Genomic DNA, 22,299 nt, shown 5'->3' with positions numbered 1-22,299 from the left:
CCTAGTATGGACTCAGCGTACCTTGGCAAACCTGTGACTTCATCAGTATAGCTTATTCCAGCCCCACCCCTCCATTAGTGATGAGACAGGGCCCCCAGGTTTCACACCACTTTGGTGAAAGGTGTCTGGATGCCTGTGATGGACAGACCATGTGGAGTTTTTTATCTTTTATCATTTCCCCGTGTGAGTTCAGTGTAGTGATAGTCGCATTTCACCCACATAGTTATTGATGGGGCATTTAGTTTACTGGATGAGGGACACCATATGCTGTGATAGACACCCGTGGTACCCGTGGCTCTTGAAAGGTGTACCGTGGGGAGCATCGATTATTGTAGCCGACACAGCGATGATATAGCCGCAGGTTTTGCATCTGTTGTTTTGGCAGCGTCTGGTGCTGCTTTGAGTTGTGATGAGGGGGCAGTGACCTGGCTTGGCCACACTGCCCCAGATCCCTGCCATGTGGATGCCCACTGGGGTGATCTCAGCGGGGGCAGGAGCGCCGCCAGCCCTCGCTGTTCAAAGCTCACAAGTTACAGGCCCCTGAAAAATCATGATATTGGCTTACAACTCATGCGATCAAAAAGAAACTAATGCCTGCTGGGTTCTTCGCCTTCACAGCCTTAAGGCTTACCCCGGGGTCCCGCTCTCAAGCTGGGCTCTGCAGCCGGGAGGGCGGGACACCTCCTGCCCTGGGGGCCAGCTCAGCTTCTCCCCCCCATCGCCTGCCTCCAGGAGCTGGGGCCTGAGGCACAAGCCCAGCGGAGGCGGGGCCCTGGCAGCACCCGGCCCACGTGGGGCTCTGGCCTCACCCGCCCCCCGCGCTAGGGACCCCGGGGGCCAGTGGGGCGCCACGAGACTCAGCCGCTCACGAGGAAGCCCGGGGAGGGGCGGGGGGGAAGCCTCGCACCAGGCCCCGCCCAGGAGAGCCTGCGCTTCCCCCGCCCAGACCATTTGGTCCCGCCCCGCCCCGCCTCCTTTCTTGTAGCCCCGCCCCCATATCGCCGCTCTCGGAGTCCCCGCCTCTTCCCACCCCGGCAAAATGGCGGCGCTTGGGCAGGGGGAGGCGGCGTGGAACCGGTGGCGTGTGCCGTGGCCGGCGAGCTGCGCTACGGTGGCCCTGCCGGCCCAACACCCCGCAGGTAGCCGACCAAAGGGCAGCGCTGGGGAGGGGGCCCTGGGAAGAACAAGCACCTACCACCGTCCGCTGGGACCGAGAGGGAAGTTGGCAGGGGCGTGCGTGGGGCTGCACGGGAGGGATGCTGGGGTCGGGGTTGGGGGGGCTGCACTGGAAGGATGCTGGGGTTGGGGGCTATAGTGGAAGCAGCCTTGGGGAGGAGGAAAGTAGAACTCACCAGGATATGTGGCGACCCTCTTCCGCCCCCCAATACGTACAGGGCCGTTAGCTCTTTCCCTTCCTGTCTGCAAACTTGAGGCACCAGTACCTGACTCTCAGATCATCTGTGACTCTAAAACACAGCTAGGCGCACACTGCGTGAAGCATGTGTGTGACTGGGATTGTCACGGATCTGGGAATGGATTTTTAGAGGGTCTGATCTAGTAGTTTTAGTCCCAGAGTTCTAAAGGTTTGTGGTTTAAATACAGAACAAAACCTGACTAGAAGTGATCATGATTAAAAAAACCAACCCCCCTCCCTCAGCTCACTTCCTGGCAGTTTTATTTCTATTCCCTTGCAGTTTTAGGAACACAAATCCAAATCTATTGGACTAGCTCTAGTGATACTGCCTAAACTAGAACACACAAGTTGCACTGTCCAAGCTAAGTGAAATGGAAAACAGAAGAAGTGGTGAGAAGTAAATGACTTAAAATTCTGTTTTAATGGAACTCCCATGTGTTATATATCATAAGTAAGGACTAAAGAATGTATTGCAGGCAAGAGTAGCAAACTGGTATTTGTTCAAATGTATTTGAAAACAAGACAGGTAGTTCCTAGCTTTTATGAAGTATGTTTCTTTGGCCCATGTGCTTTGGGACATGGATTGTTGTAATTTATGCTGTCCTAATATGATTTATCGTGTATGGAATAAATAATTAATGTCTCCGTTTTTTCCTCAGTGAGATGCCTTCCAGCTGTTATTAAAGGATGTTACAAGGTCAGCACGTTGCTAAAGAATAAAGCTGTGGATGCAGAAGGAAAAGTTTTACATTCGATCCTTTATACATTCCACAACAGAATGTCTCACCATAAAACCTATTTGTCTCTGAAACAGGTCAGCAAGAAGCAGCTTCATGAAATAATTATGGTTGGAATGAGTCTTCTAAATGTCAGTTTTTAGTCCATTGCAATTTTCTCAAAATTTCTTTTGAGGAAGAAATTTGGCAGGCTTGTTTTCATCCCAAAAGTGTGGGGTTTGGTAGTTTCATAACTCTCTTTGCTTGTCTTTAAGATATTGTAAGTTCCACTTATTTTGAACCAATTCTTGCTCCTTTGTAGTCAATGAGAATTCTGCTATTTATTTCTGTAAGAACAATATTTAGACCCTTTGTGTTCAAGTTAAGACCCTAAATAAATGTAATTAGATGTTTTTATCCATTTCATGCTTCTTACAATTCAATAATAATAGAAATACAAATATTTGTGTTCAATGGGTGGGGGAAAATAATCCACAAATTGCCTTTGAAATACAACTTCTGCAAACTGTCCTTGGGAAATAACTGAGTTTTTCAAAGCAGCTTTAAAAAGTGAAGTTGAATATATTTGCTGAATATCAATTAAAAAAATTTTTTTTGGTGTATTTTAGCTAAATATAATAAGTATGCTGCTCATTGCTGTAGCCCAACTGAGGTTACAACCCAGGTTTTCTGACTTCCTATCTATCCACTTGACACACTGCCTCCTTCTGAAGTCATTTGCATTTTTATTTTTGAAAACTTAATTAAATCCCCAAAATAGCAACATGCAACCTACAGGAGTCAGCAGTAATCAACAATCTCTTTGTCCCAGTGTAAATTCCTGTCACAGTAATGTCATAGAGAGATCCCACCACCATTATTTGGATATTTGAATGTACCAACTCAGAAGGTCCACCTACTGCCCCTGGCAGACTGAGAAGGGGAGATGTTGCGTAATTTAATGGACAACTGTTAGGCTAAAAAACTTGTTTTTCTGAAAATATCCACCCAAGGTATTTGTTCTCTTTCCAGGTAGAACAATGCTTAAAGCGTTTAAATCAGATGAACTTGACGGGCTCCATTCAAGACTTGGCGGAGTTGTGTCCCAAGTAAGTTGCATGAAACTGTATATCTTACCACCCATTCTCTTGCTATGTGATACAGTATCTTAGGCCATGTCTACACTACAAACTTTGGTCGACACAAGTTATGTTGGCAGAAAGCTGCCACAGGGTATATTGCTTGTGCACGTGCATACTTGGCTCCTAGCATCGGCTCTGTGCATACTTACCAGGAGTATTTGTGTCGATGCACAGTGCAGTGCACCATGGGTACGTATCCCAGTGTGCAACCTGCCACCGTCCAGCTCACTGTCTCTTGGGAAGTTTTGACAATGCATGGTGGGGCAGAAATGAGTTGTGCAGGGGTGTCTGGGAACAAGGGCTCAACTTTTCAGTATGTAACTGCCTCCATCACAAAATGCCATCTATATCCCATAATTTTCTTGTCTTTAAAAAAAAAAAAAAAAAATCCCATGAAACTGCAGAGCCATCTTCACTGTCCACTATCTCCGACAGAAGCATGGAGCCTGCACAGCTCTGCGCTACTGTCATAAGTGTTGCAAGCATAGGACGGATGCATGATCCTCCAGTATTTGCAGAGCCATAAGAAGAACCGAATCAGCGAGGAACTTGATGATTTCTTGGATGACAGATTGCTGTGGGACATAGCGAGAACCAATTCAAGGTTGCTAGTGTCATTCACAGAGCAGCTGCAGAAGGTGAAGAGCCACTTCTGGGCCTGAGAAAGGAGTCCTGACTGTTGGGATCTTACCGTAATGCAAGTTTGGGATGATGAGCAATGGCTGCAGAACTTTTGGATGTGAAAGGCCACCTTCCTGGATCTGTGTGCTGAGCTCGCCCCATCCCTCCAGCACAGGGACACAAAATGAGAGCTGCACTTACAGTGGAGAAGCAAGTGGCAATCGCACTGTGGAAATTTGCAAGGCTGAATTGCCACCAGTCAGTGGGAAATCATTGTGGAGTTGGAAAATCCACAGGAGGGGCTGTTGTCATGCAAGCATGCAGGGCCATTAATTGTCTCATGCTACACTGGACCGTGATTCTCGGCAATGTGTAGGGCGTAGTGGTGAGATTCCCAAACTGCAGTGGAGCAATAGACAGCATGCATGTCCCTATTTTGTCACCAGAGTACCTTGCCATAGAGCACATCGACAGAAAGGGCTACTTTTCTATGATTTTGCGAGCACCGGTGGATCACCAGGGATGCTTCACCAACATCGGTGTTGCCTGGTCAGGGACGGTGCATGACACTTGCATCTTTAAGAACACAGGACTGTTCAGAAAGCCACAAACAGGCACTTTCTTTCCCGACCAGCGGATTACCGTTGGTGATGTTGAAATGCCAGTAGTGATCCTGGCAGACGCAGCCTACGCTTTACTCCTCTGGCTTATGAAGCTGTATACCGGCCACCTCAACAGCACCAAGGAGAGATTCAACTATCTGCTCAGTAGGTGCAGAATGACAGTTAAATGTGTTTTTGGTAGATTGAAGGGATGCTGGTATTGCTCACTTACAAGATTGGATCTCAGTGGAAAAAAACCCATCCCAACAGTTACAACTGTCTGCTGTGACCTGCGTAATATCTGTGAAGCAAAGAGGGCAAGTTTGCTGCTGGGGTGGAGTGGCTGTCTGCTGAGTTTGAACAACCAGACACATGGGCTAGTAGAATTGCTCAATGTGGAGCTATATGGCTCAGGGAGGCTTTGATAGAGCACATCAACAGTGAGTCACAGGAATGTGTTGTGGTAGACTGTGCTCTCCCTAGACTTGCTGTTTGGGGCCTGTTAGGAATTGTGTGGTGGTTGGTGTATATCTCTGAATATCACACTGTCAGTGTACTTGTTAATTTTGTGGCGCTTGCTGTACATTTATGATTATTACACTGTAGGTCATTGATCCTCTGAGTTGTTAAACCAACAACAAAGGGGTACTTTCAGAACTGCTAGGCACTCTACAGCATATGTTGTGGTCTAATAAAGATGAATTATTTTCGAAATAATAGAATTTTATTAATTAACAAAAAGTGCAAAGAAAAACCTGCAATTTAAAAGCAAATACATTAAAAACTAATGGAACAGAACTTAAATAGGGGGAAGGAATGTTCATGTCCACTTTACCTACACATACAGCAACTGTGGCTTTCACAGGTCAGTGTATGTGATGCTCTGGTTGTCCTTAATATTCTGTGGGGTGGAATGATAGGGGTAGGGATGCGGCCCATAATGCCATGTGGAATGTTAGAGGGGGTGTAAGGAGGTGCTGCAATGGAGTTCTCCATGGACTACAAAGGGAGGCAAGCCCAGGACTGTTGAACCTATAGGTCCAGAAGAATCTGCAGCATTTGTGTTTGTTGTCAGAGAAGCCCCATTACATCCCAGTGCAACTTCCTCTCCTTTTCCTGCTGGGATTCCTGGGCCTTTGACCTATCTGCTCTTTCCTTCTCCAGGCCGTCTGCAGTGTTCACCCTTCAGGCCCTGTGCTTGAGCTCTGATACAGCACTGGCTTGCAGGATTTCATTGAACATGTCACCCAAAGTCCTCTTCTTTCTCCTCCTTATCTGACTCTCAGATGTTCAGTGGATGTGGAGCAGGAACCCCTCAAGGCAGCAACGACATAAAATGCACAGAGGTACCATTGTCAGTATATTCACAACGGAAAGCGAAAGTTGAGGTTCAGAACTCCCATCCCTTGCTCCCCTAAAGAATTAAACAAGACCCGCTCATTGACACATCTGCTTTGGTGTGCTTGTGCCGGGCGCCACTCACAGCACCAGCCACAGTGAGCGTGGCACGCCGGGCGTGAGGGAAATGAGGAGGGAATTGCTCAGTTGCATGAAACTGTGAGTATAAGGCAACAGCACTGAATACTGGCACCATTTCCCACGCAGAGGGGTGGTGATTTTAGCTGATATCTCAATTCTCAGGGTAACAGAGAGCACAGCTGCTGCCCGGGCCTTTATGCTGCTACCTGTGTACTGCAATAGTGCCTGCCAAAATTATCGCGGAGTGGTGTGAGAAAGAAATAAGGCTGCCATTCCTAGAAACCTTTGGGAGAGGACTGTGGAGTAACTCCATGAAAGTTTCTTCGAGATCGTTCAGGAGGATTCAAGGGCCATCCCTGTGTATAAACAAATTGCTCTATATGGCCCCCTTGCCTAACTCTACAGGGCAATGAAAAGCAGATAACGATGCTACCTCTCTTTGTTCTACTGCTACCTCGTCTCGTATGAGTAAACTAATGAAAAGTCGATATGGTGCCCCCACCTTAACAGGACACAGCTCAGTACATCAATGTAATGGGAAATACAGTTACACTTACCTGGGTTCCTTCCTCTGCATCGGACTTCCCCATGCTCAACTGCCTGGACTGCAGTGGAATCTCAAACAGGTCCTGATGCTCAGCATAGCTGGGTCCTTGGTCACTTGTCCCTCATCCTTGCTGTTCATGCCAGGGGCCTGTGGCTCAGGCTCGTTGGAGGTATCCATTGTGGTGATGGGGTCTCTGCCAAGTATGGCATGCAGCTCTTTGTAAAGGTGGCATGTCTACAGTTTGGCACCGGATTGACTGTTGGCCTCCATGGCCTTCTGATATGCCTGATGTAGTGCCTTCGCTTTCATGTGGCACTGCTGCTGGTCCATGTCGTACCCCTTCTGCACCCCCCGTGCAATCTGCTCATAGATGTCCACATTTCTACAGCTAGTCTGTAGCTGTGTCTGCACAGCCTCTTCTCCCTACAGGCCCAGGAGATCTAATATCTCCTATGTAATCTGAGCTGGCACATGTCTGGAGTGTGTAGCAGTCATGTCCAGCTGGGCAACTGCACACAGCAATGGAGAGCTGCTAGGTGTGCTCACCAAGTGGGACAATCAGGGGGCTTTAAAGGGGAGGGGGCCTTCCACTCTCTGTGATCCCTAGGCAGTGGAGTTCATAATTGTGACCAGAGCAGTCTGTGTCAGGCATTGTGGGACAGCTGCTGGAGGACTGTTAAGTAACACAGTGTCTGCACTTGTGCTGCGTCAACCTCAGTACGTCGACCACGGCTCAGCGCCACTTGGGGAGGGGGTGTTACTGTGTTGCCATAACAGGGTGCTTATAGGTGGGAGATGGATTTAAGAATAGACACATGCACAAAGGCACCTAACTTTGTAGTGCAGACCAGGCCTCAGTAAGCATTACCTCCAAGCTGCTAAAAACTTCAGAAGAAAATACAAATGCTAAGTGTAACCACCATCTCCTTACCCTTCTGACAATGTAGGAAAAGTAAATCTGAAAATGCAGGGGAGTGCTTAGTTCCCAGCCAGCCTGTGACAGAAGTGGTGGCGGTGAAGATCTTGGGAGGCTGTAAGCTCTTGCTGCGCTTACTGGAGTGTTGCTGCAAAGCATTTGTGTATCCTTTCTCTTTACAGAATGATTTTCTTAAATATCACTTGCAGCCCTCCCCCATTCAGCTTCATGGTGAGAACTGGATCTACTGTAGGCTCGTAACTGCTGCTAGACTCAGCCAAGCAATTCTTTTTTTTAAATCTATTAAAGAAGCTTCAAGTTGCATGCATGTATTTGTGTTATTAGGTGTGAAATTTGCCATTGCAGCCCCTAGTAAGCCTGCATTTGGGTATCCCTAGCCTAAACAATTGCCAAGGCTATTGCTGCTTGAGGTTTTTTTTAAGGAAAGTCTCTTTGCTCACTGAGTTCCATTGTACATTGTTATAGTGTTGTCTAACCTTAACCAGCTTAATTTCCAGCCTATCTGTTAAGCATCTGTGTTTGGAAGAATACATTCTCTTGAACACCGTGGTTTCAGGATTGTTAAGTAGATTATGGTTTGTACATTTTGAAAACTAATCTTTACTGTTTTTCATCTGTCTTCTTTTCCTTGGGTACTTTCACCAGCAGATGGCATGGCTGTACTCTGGCCTTTCTGCTTAGTGAGTTGTCTCACCAGAATAGGGTGGTGTAGTCCTAGTCGGTGCCACCTTCCTTCTCTCTTGACCTGTCAGTTTCAGGTGCGACAAACAAGCTGTGTTCTCTTACTGGATATCCTGTAGGATGCTGTAGTGGATGTGAAATGTGCATACTTGGCACTTAGCAAATTTCTCTAACCTTAACTATACCACAATCAGGGTGGTTAGAATTATTAATACAGGTTTCAGAGTAACAGCCGTGTTAGTCTGTATTCGCAAAAAGAAAAGGAGTACTTGTGGCACCTTAGAGACTAACCAATTTATTGAGCATGAGCTTTCGTGAGCTACAGCTCACTTCACCGATGAAGTGAGCTGTAGCTCACGAAAGCTCATGCTCAAATAAATTGGTTAGTCTCTAAGGTGCCACAAGTACTCCTTTTCTTTTTATTATTAATACAGGGTATTACCATGACACTAATTTAACCATAAATTCCTTTATTAAATCCAAAGGTGAAATGATATTTATAGTTGCTCCAAATGTGTCTTAAATGCCTAAGCAATAACCACACCCATATAATAACATGCAGTTATAAGTATGGAGTAGATACTTACAACAGGAATAGACCTGGGATGCTCAAACCCATGTTGGCTGGTTCCAGCTGCACAGGGCAGGTACTCAGAGTGAACACTCAGCCTGTTATACCTTTATCAGACCCTACATGACTGAAAATTTCTTTTTGATTAAACCAGTTTGAACCACTCTTGGTAACTAGGGTGTCTTCTTTAAGGACTTTCCCTCCTATCTTGTCAGTTACCTTCCAGGTCCAGTTTTTCCAATTAGCCCTCTTCCTTCAAGGCTCTCCCACAACTGCTAACAGGACCTGCACTTTACATGAACTGCAAAACATATATTTTCTTTAGCCAAGTTCATTTCACTCTGTATATACCTATCTATACTACATGGTGTCAGTTTGCCACAACATTTTTTAACATCTGGGATTTTCCAGTAACCAATCTGACCTGCCTCATGCTGAAAATAAAATTGATAGAATGGAGCCAGTCCTCAATGCTCCTGATTCTTTCAGTGAAATCATTGTTCCAGTCTCTTCACATCATTGTTTCATGTACAAAGTGTGCAATTAGACTGAAAAAAAAATGTAGATTCTCTTGCATGGCATAGCTCCATGTATAATAAATTGTATAAGAGCCGTTTGGAACAGGAAAATAATTTTCCAGTTGACATTGAAAAGGAAAGTGTATCATATCAAATAAGTAGGCCCAACTGTATTGAATTGATGCAAAATGTTTTGGTGCATGAAAGAATGCCCGTTAAATGGGCTTGGCTGGATGTTACCTGGGAACCTGCTAATTCCCAGGGTTTATGGAAGATCCACAAGATATAGTGCTAGGGAAGAAAAGTGGTTTCTGGAGGGTGGGTATTGGATGGAGACTTATAGAGTGGAGCAAGTCCTGTCCTGTTGCCCCATGCTTAGGGTTGCCAAGCTTCCAGGATTGTCCTGGAGTCTCCAGGAGTTAAAGATAAATCTTTTTAGTTAAAGATTATATCATGATGAAACCTCCAGGAATAGGTCCAACCAAAACTGCTAACCCTCCCTTAGGCCAGAAATCAGCATTGAGGAAGCAGTTTACATTGGGAGGTTAGGCTATTTGTAGGGAAGAACCAGTTTCGAAACACATGCAAGGAAAGGTGGTTGGAGAGCATGAAGTCAGGACCCAGAAGTGTCGGGGGCGGGAGGGAAGAGGAAAGGGACTTCTTTAGGAGAAAAGGGGAGGGAGAGGCAGGTACAGGATTAGTGTACTTGCTTAGTGAATACAAGTTAAACAGCTTGTGTCTGCAGCTGGCTCATGCCCATGTGTTTATTTTCCCAGGATTCTTTATAGGTGTGTATTACAAAGCCTCATTTCTTTATATGGGGTGTTGTCTGGGTTGCTGCAGGAGGTGTCCAGGACCCAGCAGATGCCTTATATTAAGGGGTTTACCTTCCCTTCTGAAATCACTGAGTTTCTGGGACCCCTTTATTTGGAGATTAAGAAAAGACCTAAAGTACTTGCAACAAAAAAGGCAACTGGGTGGCTGAACAGACTGTTCACAGGGCCTGCAGTAGCATCCAGGTGCAGTAAAGAGAGAGGCCTGGCAGCTCCCACAAGGGGCAGCAAGAAGATGATGAGCATCCAGCGCCCTATTGACATTGGGAAGCCGGTTCTGGTGAAGAGATCTAATAAAGGTAAAGAGTTCTGCTATAGTATTGTTGGTGGGGAGGGCCATGTTTGCAACATGCCCCTAACCCTTAGGTTCTACCTAACTTGCATAAAATCGAGTAAATCCTGTGGCTCAGGGATACAACAGGTCCCAGCATGAAATGCTTCATTTTAAGCTTCTCTGTGCCAGGTATATGCTGGGATCTCTTAACAGAAGAGTGGTAAGAAGTGTGCTTTGGCCTATGTTTCTCTTTCACGTCCTCTTTTGAAGTGTAAAGCTTTGCAATTTTGTTACTTGTTTTTCTGGAAATATGTGAGGACTTTTGGTGCGGGGGGAAGTGTGTTAAGTAATGCTTTGCACTTCCATGGTGCGGTACAGTACAGGATCTCAAAACCCTTTACAAAGATGAACAATTTAAGCCTCTTAGTAGGTCTACATAGTAGACAGCTCATTCTTATCATTCCTCCTCCCCATTTTATAAATGAGGGGACAGTGAAGCTAAGTAAACTGGCCAAGTCCCACACAGCAGAACCTAGATCTGTGCTTTAACCACTAAACCTCCCTTCCAGGAGGGCTGGTGGCAGAAGCCAAAAGCATCAAAGTGCATGAATGGCTTTCTTTATCCACCTAATTTTTCTGTGTTGCTTTCTGTGAATCTCGCCATCCATTTTGTTCCTTGCTCCTAGGTGGCTGAAATGTATCTTGCATCTGGATCCTTTGTTCGCCCCTCTTTGCATTGCCAGCTGGCAATGCTGAGCCCTGGTGTGAGCCAGTTGTTAGTAAGCAGCTTACGGCCCGATGTCTCCTGTATGGCTATGCAGCAGACTGAACAGCTGAGCTGGGGTGAAACTGCAGTTACGGAAAGGACTCTTACCAACATGAACTAACTCTTCCCATTTTTAAGCGACAATCTTTTCTTTCTCTCCCTCCCTAGGGGAGCAGTTGGGATTTGACATCAAGACGTTATGTAGGCAACTTAAACCCAGAGTCCAAAAGGTTTGTATGGCTTAAATTAACACACGTTGTGTCTCTTAAAGAGGACATCAGGGCTCCAAAGGCTTTTTCTGTATGTTTGTGATGGAAAATATTCTCTTCCCCTCTGCGTTGCCTGTCCCTGGTACTTTGAAGCTAGTGGCTTCCAGGGCTCTTTCCCTGGCTTACCTTGTCTTAGCTCCTCAGACTGGCATGGAGGCTTTGCATAGACGATGTAGTTTATCCTTTGCTTGCGGATCTGAGTGCTTTACAAATGTGGGTATCCGTCTCCATTTCACAGTTGGTGCTAGAGATGGGAATTGAACTGCAGTTTCCTGAACTTAAGTCCCTTGCTCTTAACAACCAGACCACTGCGCCTCGGTGCAGTAAATGATGTTTCTTTAACACTAAGGATCTGAGCTTTTCTCCTGTTGAGGATCAATTGGACACTGATTTTTTTTAAAACACTAATTTCTTCCTTCATCTTTATTTCAGGATGTAGACTTCAGACTAACACTTTCTGAAGCAAAAGCAGCGAGATCCCAGCATGCCAAATCCCTTGTGTTGAGGTTTAGAGAAGCCTGCTCTTTCAGAGAACTGTCTGAAGCACTCAAAATGGCTGTTCACTGCTGCAAAAGCAAAAAGCTCAAGTCAGAAGCTTTCTTTCTGGGAACCAAACTTTTGAAAAGCAAACGGCTGCAGCATGTGGAGGCTCAGGGCTGCAGGCAGGTGTAATTTAACATGGATTTGTGGTTTTCTGGGACACCACTTTACTGTTCTTCAATATATCCTACTATTTAGGTCTTACCTATGTGGGAAAATTGTATTGGCATCACCTAAGTGTTGACTTAAAACTAATGTAGCTAGGCTAGTACAAAACCTTGAGTGGCGACTGCTGTTCTGGTATGAGTGGGGTTTTTGGCTTAAGATGACAGAAATCAGCTATTCTTAAACGAAAGTTAGAGTCCACCAGTGTGCAGTTGCTTAATTAAATTATTCTGTTCACTCATCTGCAGTGAGGCTTTTATAAATGTGTATGAATACTTTCTACACTGCAATAAGATGAAAGGGTGGGCGAATATTCTTTCTACCTGGGATGGTGATTTTTTGCAAGCCTGGGCTTATGATTTCCAAGATGCTTCAATACCTCTGAGTTGTGAGGGAAGAAGGGAAATGTCCCAACGCTGGGAGGGTTGAATTTTGCCAGAGCAGAAACCCTTTTGTTTTTTCCCCCTTCTCACTGAAGAATTGCTTTGTTTTTCCCCCTTCACCTTAAAGCTTGCAGAAAAAACTGGGCTGTGTTAAAGCATCTATCTGCAAATACCTTCTCTCTGGCTTGCAAAAGGCACGTTGGCCAAAGCAGTACCACAGAGCAAGTTCCTGGCAGCAAAGGAAGATCAAACTGTCTAAAAGGTCAAAATCTGTCTCAAAGAAGACTCCAGAGTTTGTTCAACAAAACACTTCCATCCTTTTTGAAGACAGTATGCCTGGTGCTGTGTCCCTCTTTCCTGCTCAGCAGTGTGAGTATTCACTTCACTTAAGAAAAGCAGGAGACTGTAGTGCTACCAAGCATGTTAGAGAACAAGACAAAGTGGGGACCTCTGAACCTGTGGCGTTGGAAAGAAACCCTGGACCTACAGTGAAAGGGGCTAGTGAGAACAATGATATTGATGACATTTTTGCAGCAATAGGTGTATAACACTGGTGTGATATGTGGGTGAGTCACTGTAGTACAGAGGTCCCCAAACTGTGGGACATGCCCCCCCAAGGGTGGGTGTGGAGGAACATTGGGGGGGGGCACAGTGGGGCCCAAGCCAGTCCCCATGGGGAGTGGGGGAAGAAGCACCACCCAACCCCACTCCAACCCCTCTGCTCTGGCCCCATGCGCAGCCTCAACTCTACACCCGTCTCACCCCTAGTTTTGGCCCCTCCCCAATCCTTGGCCCCTGGCTACTGCTCTGTTCCCAGCCCTGGCCCGAGACCCGCACCGAGCTGCAGCCCCAGCCTTGGCCCCCTTACCTGTGTTTATCTCCACCCCCCCCCCCCACCCCAGGAGCTACAGCCCTGCTCCTGGGCACATGGGGTAGGGGTGCACAGAGCAGTGTATGAACCATGAAAATTTGGGGACTACTGCTCTAGAACTCCACAGTCTAGCTTTTATAACTGCCTTTAACAATGTTTCTAATAGTTTCCTTTAGGAGACCCCAACCCATCTTCTTAAGTGTTAATCTCTGTAATCCACATACTTAATTTCCCCACAATAATTGGGGCGGCGTGGTGGGGGCTAGTGAGGCTGCACTACAGAAGATGATGGTCTTACTAAATGTTTCTTTGCAAAATGGTATTTTAGAGGAGATATCTCAGATGGACAGTCCAATAAATCTTCATGGGTGAGAGGGCCTTGCTAAGGGAACAGTGGTTTATTTGATGCGTTTTTCATCTCTTCATCTCTCTTTAGTCCTACTGCATGACAATGAGAGACCTGTCTTTATAAGTGCTGCAATCACAGAATGTAGTATAAAACACCATGTTAGAAACCAACTAGAGGACAAGATTCCTCTAGCGTGTGGAAAGAGCCAGGCCACCTGCTTCTGGCTATCAAAGGAACCCCTCCCTTGCCTTGAGTGAAGATTTAAAATACTTTCTAAGTATCTGTAGTGTTCAAACAAGCCAAGACTAGGTTCAGTCACCCCTTTAATATTTGCTGCTAGTACAGAAGCCAAAATGTCTTTGTATTGTCATGATCCTAGAGGGAGGACAGCAGTCTTTGCCATTCTGATGCCTAAAGCATATGGGAGCACATAAGCTGGCTCCTACAGTGTTGCCTTCAGCCAGGAGTACATGTGTCCTTGGAGTACACAGAGGTCTTCCAGGGGGTACATCAACTCATCTAGATATTTGCCTAGGTTTTAACAGGCTGCATAAAAAGCACTAGCAAAATCAGTACAAACTAAAGTTTTATACAGATAACTTTACTATACACTGAAATGTAAGCACTATTTATATTCTAATTCATTTTTTTACATGATAAAAATGAATCAGTTTTTCAGTAAGTGTACTGTGCCTCTCTTGTATTTTGTCTGATTTTGTAAACAAGTAATTTAAGTGAGGTGAAACTTATGGGTACTCAAGACAAATCAGACTCCTGAAAGGGGTACAGTAGTCTGGAAAGGTTGACAGCCACTGCTTTAAGCTACCCAAACTCCAGTGCTTGGCCAGATCTGAAATGTAGGTCATACAGTGAGCATGCATTCCTGCTGGTGCTGTGAAGTTTAAGCCCCACCTGTAAGAGTGATCCATATAGTAAGTCTAGTAGTCAGGGCTGGAGGTACACTGTAGAATAAGTGTCACAGGGGTTAGGGTTTCATTGAGAACCCCAGTTCTGAAAGATGCTTACCTATTTGAAGCGCTGATTCGGTGCATAAAACAACTCAGTCTGGAGGAAGAGGTGAGCTGATGTTTCAGCTTACACACAATGTAGCTGAGGCTACTTTAAGGGTAGTAGCCAACTATAGTGCACTGAAGAAGTCTAGCTGCAGCATGATTAAAAATAAGCGTTCTGCCTTCATTCATCAGAAGACACAAATCCACTTCCATGGAGTTATTACACTGCAAAAGGCAGGTACAGATTAAGCTTTTCAGTAGAATATTCCATAACTCAGTGCTGGACATAGCTTAAGAAGCAGCTTTCAGCTCAGAAGGCTACTTTCTGGGAAAGATACAAGTAACTGAAAATAAGGATGGAGAATACATGAGGAGCTGACCTGTGGTCTGTTTAGTCTAGTAAAGCCTATTTCTACCAGGGACCAGCACCAGCTGCTTCAGAGAAAGGTGCAAGAATAATAGCACCAATCAATCAGTTATGAAATACTTAACTTCACTACTGCTCAGAGGCTTCCAAGCAACATTGAGGTATTTTGTATTTATTTGTATGTACCATAACTCCTTGCTTAATGTTGTAGTTATGTTCCTGAAAAATGTGATTAAGTGAAAGAATGTTAAGTGAATCCAATTTCTCCAAAAGAATTAATGTAAATGGGGGTTAGGTTCTAGGGAAGTTTTTTGTTTGGTGGAAAATTTTTTTTATATATATATATACACACACACACACACATATACACACACAGAGTACAAGTCTTAAACAATTTAATACTCTACACAGCAATGATGATTGTGAAGCTTATAAGGGAACATTGCACAACTTTAAACAAGCATGTCCCCCCATTGATCAGCAATGAAACAATGTTAATGGGGATGACTAAGTGAGGAGTCACTGTACAAATACATACAGAGCCATGGTCCATGCTGAGGACAACTTAATTTATGGTCCTGCTTCTATATCACTGCTGTACAGGAGTAGTCTTATTGAATCCAATGGGACTACTGTTCATAGTTACATGTGTGTTCCCAGGATCAAACCTTAAGTGCCAGAGGAGGGGGGAGGATGCAATTTTTTGTTTAAATACTTTCTCTGGTCAGTTTCCTGTAAGTATCACAGCAGAGTGGGGGGGGCAGCTGATACAGCAGTTACCAGGATGCCACTGAAATCTTGGATTTATCACAATGCCCCAGTGATCTGTTTTCACCTAGAAGAATGTTGGGGGTATATGAAATACTCTGTTATACAGGACCTACTACAATGGGGTGCTGGTCCAAAACTGGATCTGCTAGCCTTATAATACACAAAATAATCTAGGTGCTATTCCTCCTTAAAACCAATCTTTACAATAGTGCCCACAAGAAAAATAAAAGGTAGCCCAGAGGATGGAAGAACAAAGCTACCCCATCCTATAAGTCTCCTACCTCACTTCAGCACAGACACATTTACATTTTATACAGCACCATCCCCATTGGTGTTAAGTATTCAAATTAAGTCACATTACCCATGCATAAAAATGCCCCCCCCCCCCCCCAAGTTTTGTGATCTTATTTTCTTTGCATACAAGTTAAAATTTCTACAAAAGTCCTCTAGGCAGGAGTGGCCAATCTGAGCCTGAGAAGAAGCTAGAGTTTACCAATGTACATTGCCAAAGAGCCACAGTAATACATCAGCAGCCCCTCATCAGTTCTCCCCCCCAGCACCTCCCCATCAGCTGTTTCTTAGCATGCAGGAGGCTCTGGGGGCAGGGGGAGAGGAGGAGCGAGGGCCTGTGGCAGAGCCAGGGGCTGAGCAGTGAGCGCCCCCCGGCACAGTGGAAAGTTGGCTCCTGTAGCTCCAGCCCCTGAGGCGGTGCCTGTACAAGGAGCCGCATATTAACTTCTGAAGAGCCGCAGGTTGGCCACCCCGCTCTAGGCTGTTATTTACAAGGTTAAATGCTACGTTCAGGCACTAGGCTTGAGTAGTCCTGCAGCATAATACAGCAGGCCAATCTTGGAAGAAGCGGTCTATTTTAGTGGCTTGATTGGCTTCCCCCTGAAATTCTCTTGTCATGTAGTAAACTATAATTCACACTTAACACCTTTCTTTTAGAAGATCCCACACCACTTACAAGCTATCACTACACAAATCACAAAACGATGTCACCAGTGGGTTAGAGCAATGGTTCCTAACCAGAGTTACGCATACCCCTGGAGGTATGCAGAGGTCTTCGAGGGGCTACAAAAACTCATCTAGAGATATTTGCCTAGTTTTACAATAAGCTACATAAGAAGCACTAACGAAAACAGTACAAACTAAAATTTCATACAGACAATGACTTGTTTGTACTGCTCTATAGACTACACTGAAATGTAAATAGTGATATTCCAATTGACTTATTTCATAACTATATGGTAAGTGAGAAAGCAATTTTTCAATAATAGTGTGCTGGGACACTTTTGTATTTTTATATATCTGATTTTGTAAGCAAGTAGTTTAAGTAAGGTGAAACTTGCCGTCCACAAGACAAATCAGACTCCTGAAAGGGGCACAGTAGTCTGGAAAGGTTGAGAACCAATGGGTTACAGGGATAAATATGGTAATGTCTGCTGTTTCAAAAGGGGCACCATAGGATCTGTAATGTTCCTATCAAACAGGCAGGACTTCTGTTTATGGCCTTCTGCAGGAGATCCACGCAGAGTAAAATATACGGAATAATGTGTGTCTTAAGGATGAAAGGTAAGTCAACTGTAGTGGAATTTAAACCTAGATTTGAAAGGCTCCCTCTAGTGTAATGTTTCAAACATTACACCAGCTGTGAAATGCCACAGCAGCTGCATCTTCCACCAGTACAAAGAACTATTAAATTATTTCTGACTGAACAGAATCATTAAGCTTTATTATGCCAGAAGGAAACTGGAACCTGCTGTTTATTCATCCCTGGCTGCTTCCTTCTCTTGGTTAATAAATGCCTGAAAACCCAGTTTTGTCTTTCTAGACTACATTATGTGGAAAGAACTATTAGAGTGCAGTTAAATCTAGGGGAGGTGAGCCTAGAGAGTCACAGCTAACTGAAGCTAAATCCTAAAAAGTCAGCATCCTCACTAATATCTGGCAGCGTGCACACAAAAAAACAAAGCCATTTCCATGAAAATCATATTTTAGATTAAAACTCCATTGAGACTACTGGACATGCAGCATTTTAGTGCAAATAAATTCTTGTTCCTTATGTGGAAATATTCTCACATGCCTTGAATATATTTAACATCGCAGACTCAAAGCAAGAGTGAGTGAGTGAACTGTTAAAACATTTTATTATTCATAAATACCCCCTTATAAAGAGAAGACGTGGAAAAAGCAGAAGTTTCAATACTTTGGCTAACTACACTGTTTAAACCTCTCCAAACATAATGATGTTCAAACACTAATTTTTCAGTTATTCCTTTGAAATCAACTTGGTGGATCAGGTGAAGGATATATGAATCTAATGAGAACTGTGCACAGTCGCCAAGCATCTCTTCTCATTTAGCTTTCTAGTCAGTCATCTGGTACATGACAGGCTGCCATAGCTCAAAACAAGAGGTGCGACAAACAAGCATGAAGAACTTCTAGAACACTTCTAGTTTGAACTCCCTTGCCTTTTCTTAAAATAGCATAAAAAGAATATACAAAATATTAAGATACATTTACAGGCTTATCTGGCAGTTCTAACCAGTAAATGCTGCTTTAGACACTTCAGCACTGAAATCCATCCAAAAAAACCCCCAAACAAAACAAAACCCCACACACACACAAACCCCACAAAAACAAACTGAAAGCAGTAGGGGTTAATTTCTCAGTATTGAAAAAAAGAATTGCTTTTTAAAAAAAAAGTATAGGGATAACATGTAGCCATAACGTTTACCATCTCTGCACAACACAAAAGCATCAAGATCCATAGTTTGCTTCATCAAAAGCCTTCCTGGCTCGTTTCAGTTCTTCATTCATAGTCAACAGGTCTTTTACTCTAGCAAACTTCCGTGGGTCTTTACGGATCAAAAAGACAATATCCTCAACCTGTACACGACCCTGCCGTCCAATTGACATTGCCTTGTGTGTCTGTTTAAAAAAAAAGTAGTAAATGATTTCACTGAAAGTTATGCTTCCTTTTCCCTCTTGTAAGTTACCTTACACACTTTTTAGATGGTACACTGACACTTTGGTTCTAACAAGCCAGGCTTTGCACTTTTGAAGAGGAAACCAATAGTTCCAGAGATTGAAAGCCACCATCCTAGCTAAACTATGGTCAGGAGAGCCTTTCTAGGTGGTCTATGAACTACCTTTCACACTAGTAAAAAAAAAAAAAAAAAAATCAGTCTTTTATGCAGCAACATTACCTACCAGTTATTTACTATTTGCAATACCATAGCAGTTATGAACAAGATTCATGGACCAGGATCTATTGTGCCAGTCAATATGCACCCCACTCCAAAACTCAAATAAATAAAATCTGGAAATCTTATTTCGTGGCAACTCACATATAAGTGCTACATTGTAAGGTGCTTTGTCATAAAAAAAGTCACAAACATAACATAAAATTCACAGCCAAGCCTATGTCTGCACCCTGCACAGCTGCTTTGTGCCTTCACTGAGTGCGTGTGCGTGTAGTGAATTGTCATCTAACTTGCTGATGACACCAAAATCAGAGTAGCCACAAGTGCACAGGAGGACAGGCCTAACTTGCAAAATAATGTAGAAATAGAGGAGTAAACTCCTGTATCCCAGGAGAAGAAAACACACAGCTCAGTTAAAAAAATGGAATCCAGGAATCCCTGGCTCAGGGCAACAAGGCAAATCTTCTCTTACAACAATAGAAATGTGAGCCAATGCCCACACAGAGCATGCAGGACTTTTCCTTTCCCTTTAAAAGTATCATCTAAAAATGCTATACACACTGTTGAATGCAGAAGATCATCAACCCTGGAAGGATGAAGGGTTAGTGACTTCTGGGGTGCAAATCAGATGATTAATCAGCCAGTTACTGGATTAGTTCAAGACATTTATTAATGGTTTAAATTTATGTAAGTTTATTTTTTTTTAAATTATAGGTCTTTTTAGTGAAAAATAAAAAAAGCCTACTTTTAGAGTCTTTAGAAAACTAAACCATTCCCTTCCACTGATCTTTTTTTAGAAAGGGCTTTCCTAACCACTGTCCATAACTAAGAGTTATTTGTTTTTAAATGGACTGCTCTTTCTAGTCATTACAGTCCAGAAACAAATTAAGCAGATTTTTTAATATAACTTACCATCTCTGTGATGAACTCTATCACCAGGTCTTCAAGAATATCTACCGATTCTGTGTAGGGATTCTGGTCATCTCCAAACCCATACATCATACATCTTACTGGGGAAACAGAAAACATAGTATGACTGAAAGAGCTCCCTCGTTCCAGCTATGCAGCAGACTTAGCAAATGCAACAAGTTCTTCAAACAAATGCAAATCTACAAGTCTGTGCAACCCAAACATGATAGAATTGTGGTAAGAATGACATGCAGATGCCATGTGGCTGTTAACAGAAACCATATTAGCAACAACCATTTGAAATACATACAGTACATGTAGTACTACCGGAACTATGCTTGACAACAAACGCTAGGATCAGGATACTGGATTAGATGGACCTGGGTCTGATCTAGGGTTGCTGTTCCTGTGCTTCCAAAGAACAGTTTCTATAATGGTGATTAAAGTGATTTGTAGTTCAGAAAGCAATCTAACAAGTTAAAAGGGCTTCATTTTTCAGCTGACAATGATTTTCAGCATCCTAGATCAGTCACCAGAACTTAATGAAAGGTGCTGGTCTCCAAAATGAACATATTGAGGGATCATATTCCCTGTGGTATGGGTGCAGGGACTACACAATCCAAATTGTGACTCTAATTAGGCAGCAGTACAACCTGTTGCCTTCTTTACAGTTACAAGTTATACAACAATACTCCCACAGAGATCCTGGGGGCCTGTCACCTTGACTGGCTTATTTCAATTTACAGCTACATCCTCATTTAACAGACTATAATCCCCAGAAGAGTGAAGGGTACCCTGGTATGCCATAAATGTCGCTCTCAGAGATCCTAGGGTGGGGGGTCCTTACTGACCCGGACATGGAGACACACACACACGTCGACTCACGCTCTTTGGAGAACAGCCTCTTCCTCTTGCCCTGCCCACCATCTGGGCCTCCTCCAGCTTCCTCAGTGTCTTCTTCAAACTAGCGTGAGGCAGACACCAGAGAGGGAGATCAGACAACAGCACAGCAGACAGGCCCAGGTGGTCACACAACCCAAGCCCCTTCCCTCTGCTCCCCAACATCTCAACCTCCCCATAAGGGTCTCCCAAGCCACCCCAGAGTTACAGTGTGGGGGGATATATCTGTCTAATTATGAATTCCATTTGAGCATGAGAACTATTTGTACTTAAGACCTAAAGTAGAGCTCTGTGAAACTCAAAAGCTTGTCTCTTTCACCAAGAGAAGCTGGCCCAAGAACCAGTGTTGCTAACTCATAATTGTGTCACGACTGTCATCAGAAGGATTGTTTTCCTTAAAGCCCCAGCTCCTGGAATCAAGTGGTTGTGTGATGATTTCAGCCTTCATTCTTAAAGAAAAAATAAGTTTCTAGCCCTTCTGGCTATGGAGAAAGGCTCAAAATGTGACCCCAGTGCAGGCTAAAGCCTCAAAAAGCAGAAGGCAAATAAAAAGAAAACCAAATCTAGTATTTTTACATGATCTCCTGATTTTTGGTGAGCCTGACCCATGATTGTTGAACGTTTGGAGTTAGCAATATGGATTTAACTCAGTCACCTTGTCTCTCACTCTCTGTACTCACAACAGTCAGCCTGGGAGGGAGCTTCCAGTTTGTGGCAGAAAACAGACTATGTCAAAAGCTGAAACAGGACCATAAACCTTCAGTAGCACAGATGCTGGAACTAGGGGTGCCACACACCCCCGGGGGCTTGAAGCGGTTCCCATGACACGCAGGGTTTACAGCCTGGTTCAGGTTTCAGAGGAGCAGCCGTGTTAGTCTGTATTCGCAAAAAGAAAAGGAGTCCTTGTGGCACCTTAGAGACTAACCAATTTATTCTCTAAGGTGCCACAAGGACTCCTTTTCAGTTTGGTTCAGTGGCTCTCAACACCCCCCACTATACACATTGTTCCCGCTCGGCAGCCCTACCCGGGCTGGGCAATGGGGACTCCCGGCTAAGCCAGTGACTTGCCACATCCTCTGCCAGCACCCGTGTGTGTGTGGGGGGGGGGGGGGAGTGGGGGGAGGGTGCGTGGTACAAGCTGGAGAAGGGCGGCGGCGGCGGCCAGCACACGCGAAGCAGCCGGGAAAGGCCCCAGGTTGATCTTCAGAAAGAGACACTCTCCCGGCGCCCCTGCAGCCGGTCTCTCCGGGTCCCCGCCAGACGCGGCAGCCAGACCCCGGCGATCCCCGAAGTCGTTTCCCGGCAGGGGCCGGGCCGGGAAGGAGGCACCGGGGTCCCCCAAGCCCTAGTAGCTTCACTCACCGGCGGATCCTCCTCCTCGTCCGCCATGTTCGCCGCAGCCTCGCACTTCCCCGCTGGGCGGCGCCATCTTGTTGTACGGCCCCAGGCCCG

The 22,299-nt window shown here is 44.7% G+C and overlaps 2 protein-coding genes across 3 annotated transcripts; one reads left to right on the top strand and one right to left on the bottom strand.

Annotated features, from left to right (window-relative positions):
• The first annotated feature begins 1,025 nt into the window (after positions 1–1,025).
• On the top strand, positions 1,026–15,355 carry RMP64 (ribonuclease MRP subunit p64). Of its 2 annotated transcripts, none has more exons than XM_084638194.1 (9): positions 1,026–1,139; positions 2,074–2,111; positions 3,163–3,239; positions 7,469–7,600; positions 7,956–8,033; positions 10,005–10,360; positions 11,270–11,331; positions 11,803–12,032; positions 12,586–15,355. In XM_084638194.1, exons 1-9 carry the CDS (start codon positions 1,040–1,042, stop codon positions 13,004–13,006), a joined length of 1,494 nt encoding a protein of 497 aa, XP_084494320.1. In that variant the 5' UTR covers positions 1,026–1,039; the 3' UTR covers positions 13,007–15,355. The 2 variants fall into 2 exon arrangements, with proteins under 2 accessions (XP_084494320.1, XP_084494321.1); XM_084638195.1 differs by having other exon boundaries at positions 1,034–1,139; positions 2,074–2,228; positions 12,586–15,354.
• Positions 15,356–15,436: 81 nt separating this feature from the next.
• On the bottom strand, positions 15,437–22,299 carry TAF13 (TATA-box binding protein associated factor 13). Its single transcript, XM_084638215.1, has 4 exons — positions 22,210–22,299; positions 20,833–20,911; positions 19,951–20,048; positions 15,437–18,763 (listed from the first exon to the last, which is right to left on the bottom strand). The coding sequence occupies exons 1-4, from the start codon at positions 22,234–22,236 to the stop codon at positions 18,593–18,595; spliced, it is 375 nt and encodes a 124-aa protein (XP_084494341.1). The 5' UTR covers positions 22,237–22,299; the 3' UTR covers positions 15,437–18,592.

This window comes from Lepidochelys olivacea, assembly GCF_965140295.1.
Source record: "Lepidochelys olivacea isolate rLepOli2 genome assembly, chromosome: 1".
In the NCBI taxonomy this organism is placed as follows: domain Eukaryota; kingdom Metazoa; phylum Chordata; order Testudines; family Cheloniidae; genus Lepidochelys; species Lepidochelys olivacea.
The sequence above is the reverse complement of the archived record's forward strand: the minus strand, read 5'-3'. Positions and strand labels throughout refer to the sequence as shown.

What these genes read in the sequence shown, in the direction of transcription:
- RMP64 (XM_084638195.1), top strand. Translation starts at nt 1,040, where the DNA reads ATGGCGGCGCTTGGGCAGGGGGAGGCGGCGTGGAACCGGTGGCGTGTG. An exon ending in TTAAACCCAGAGTCCAAAAG is followed by an intron (nt 11,332 to 11,802) that starts GTTTGTATGGCT and finishes TCTTTATTTCAG; the next exon opens with GATGTAGACTTCAGACTAAC. An exon ending in GTGGAGGCTCAGGGCTGCAG is followed by an intron (nt 12,033 to 12,585) that starts GCAGGTGTAATT and finishes TTCACCTTAAAG; the next exon opens with CTTGCAGAAAAAACTGGGCT.
- TAF13 (XM_084638215.1), bottom strand. Translation starts at nt 22,236, where the DNA reads ATGGCGGACGAGGAGGAGGATCCGCCG. An exon ending in ACGAGGAGGAGGATCCGCCG is followed by an intron (nt 20,912 to 22,209) that starts GTGAGTGAAGCT and finishes GCCTCACGCTAG; the next exon opens with TTTGAAGAAGACACTGAGGA. An exon ending in GAGGCTGTTCTCCAAAGAGC is followed by an intron (nt 20,049 to 20,832) that starts GTGAGTCGACGT and finishes CTGTTTCCCCAG; the next exon opens with TAAGATGTATGATGTATGGG.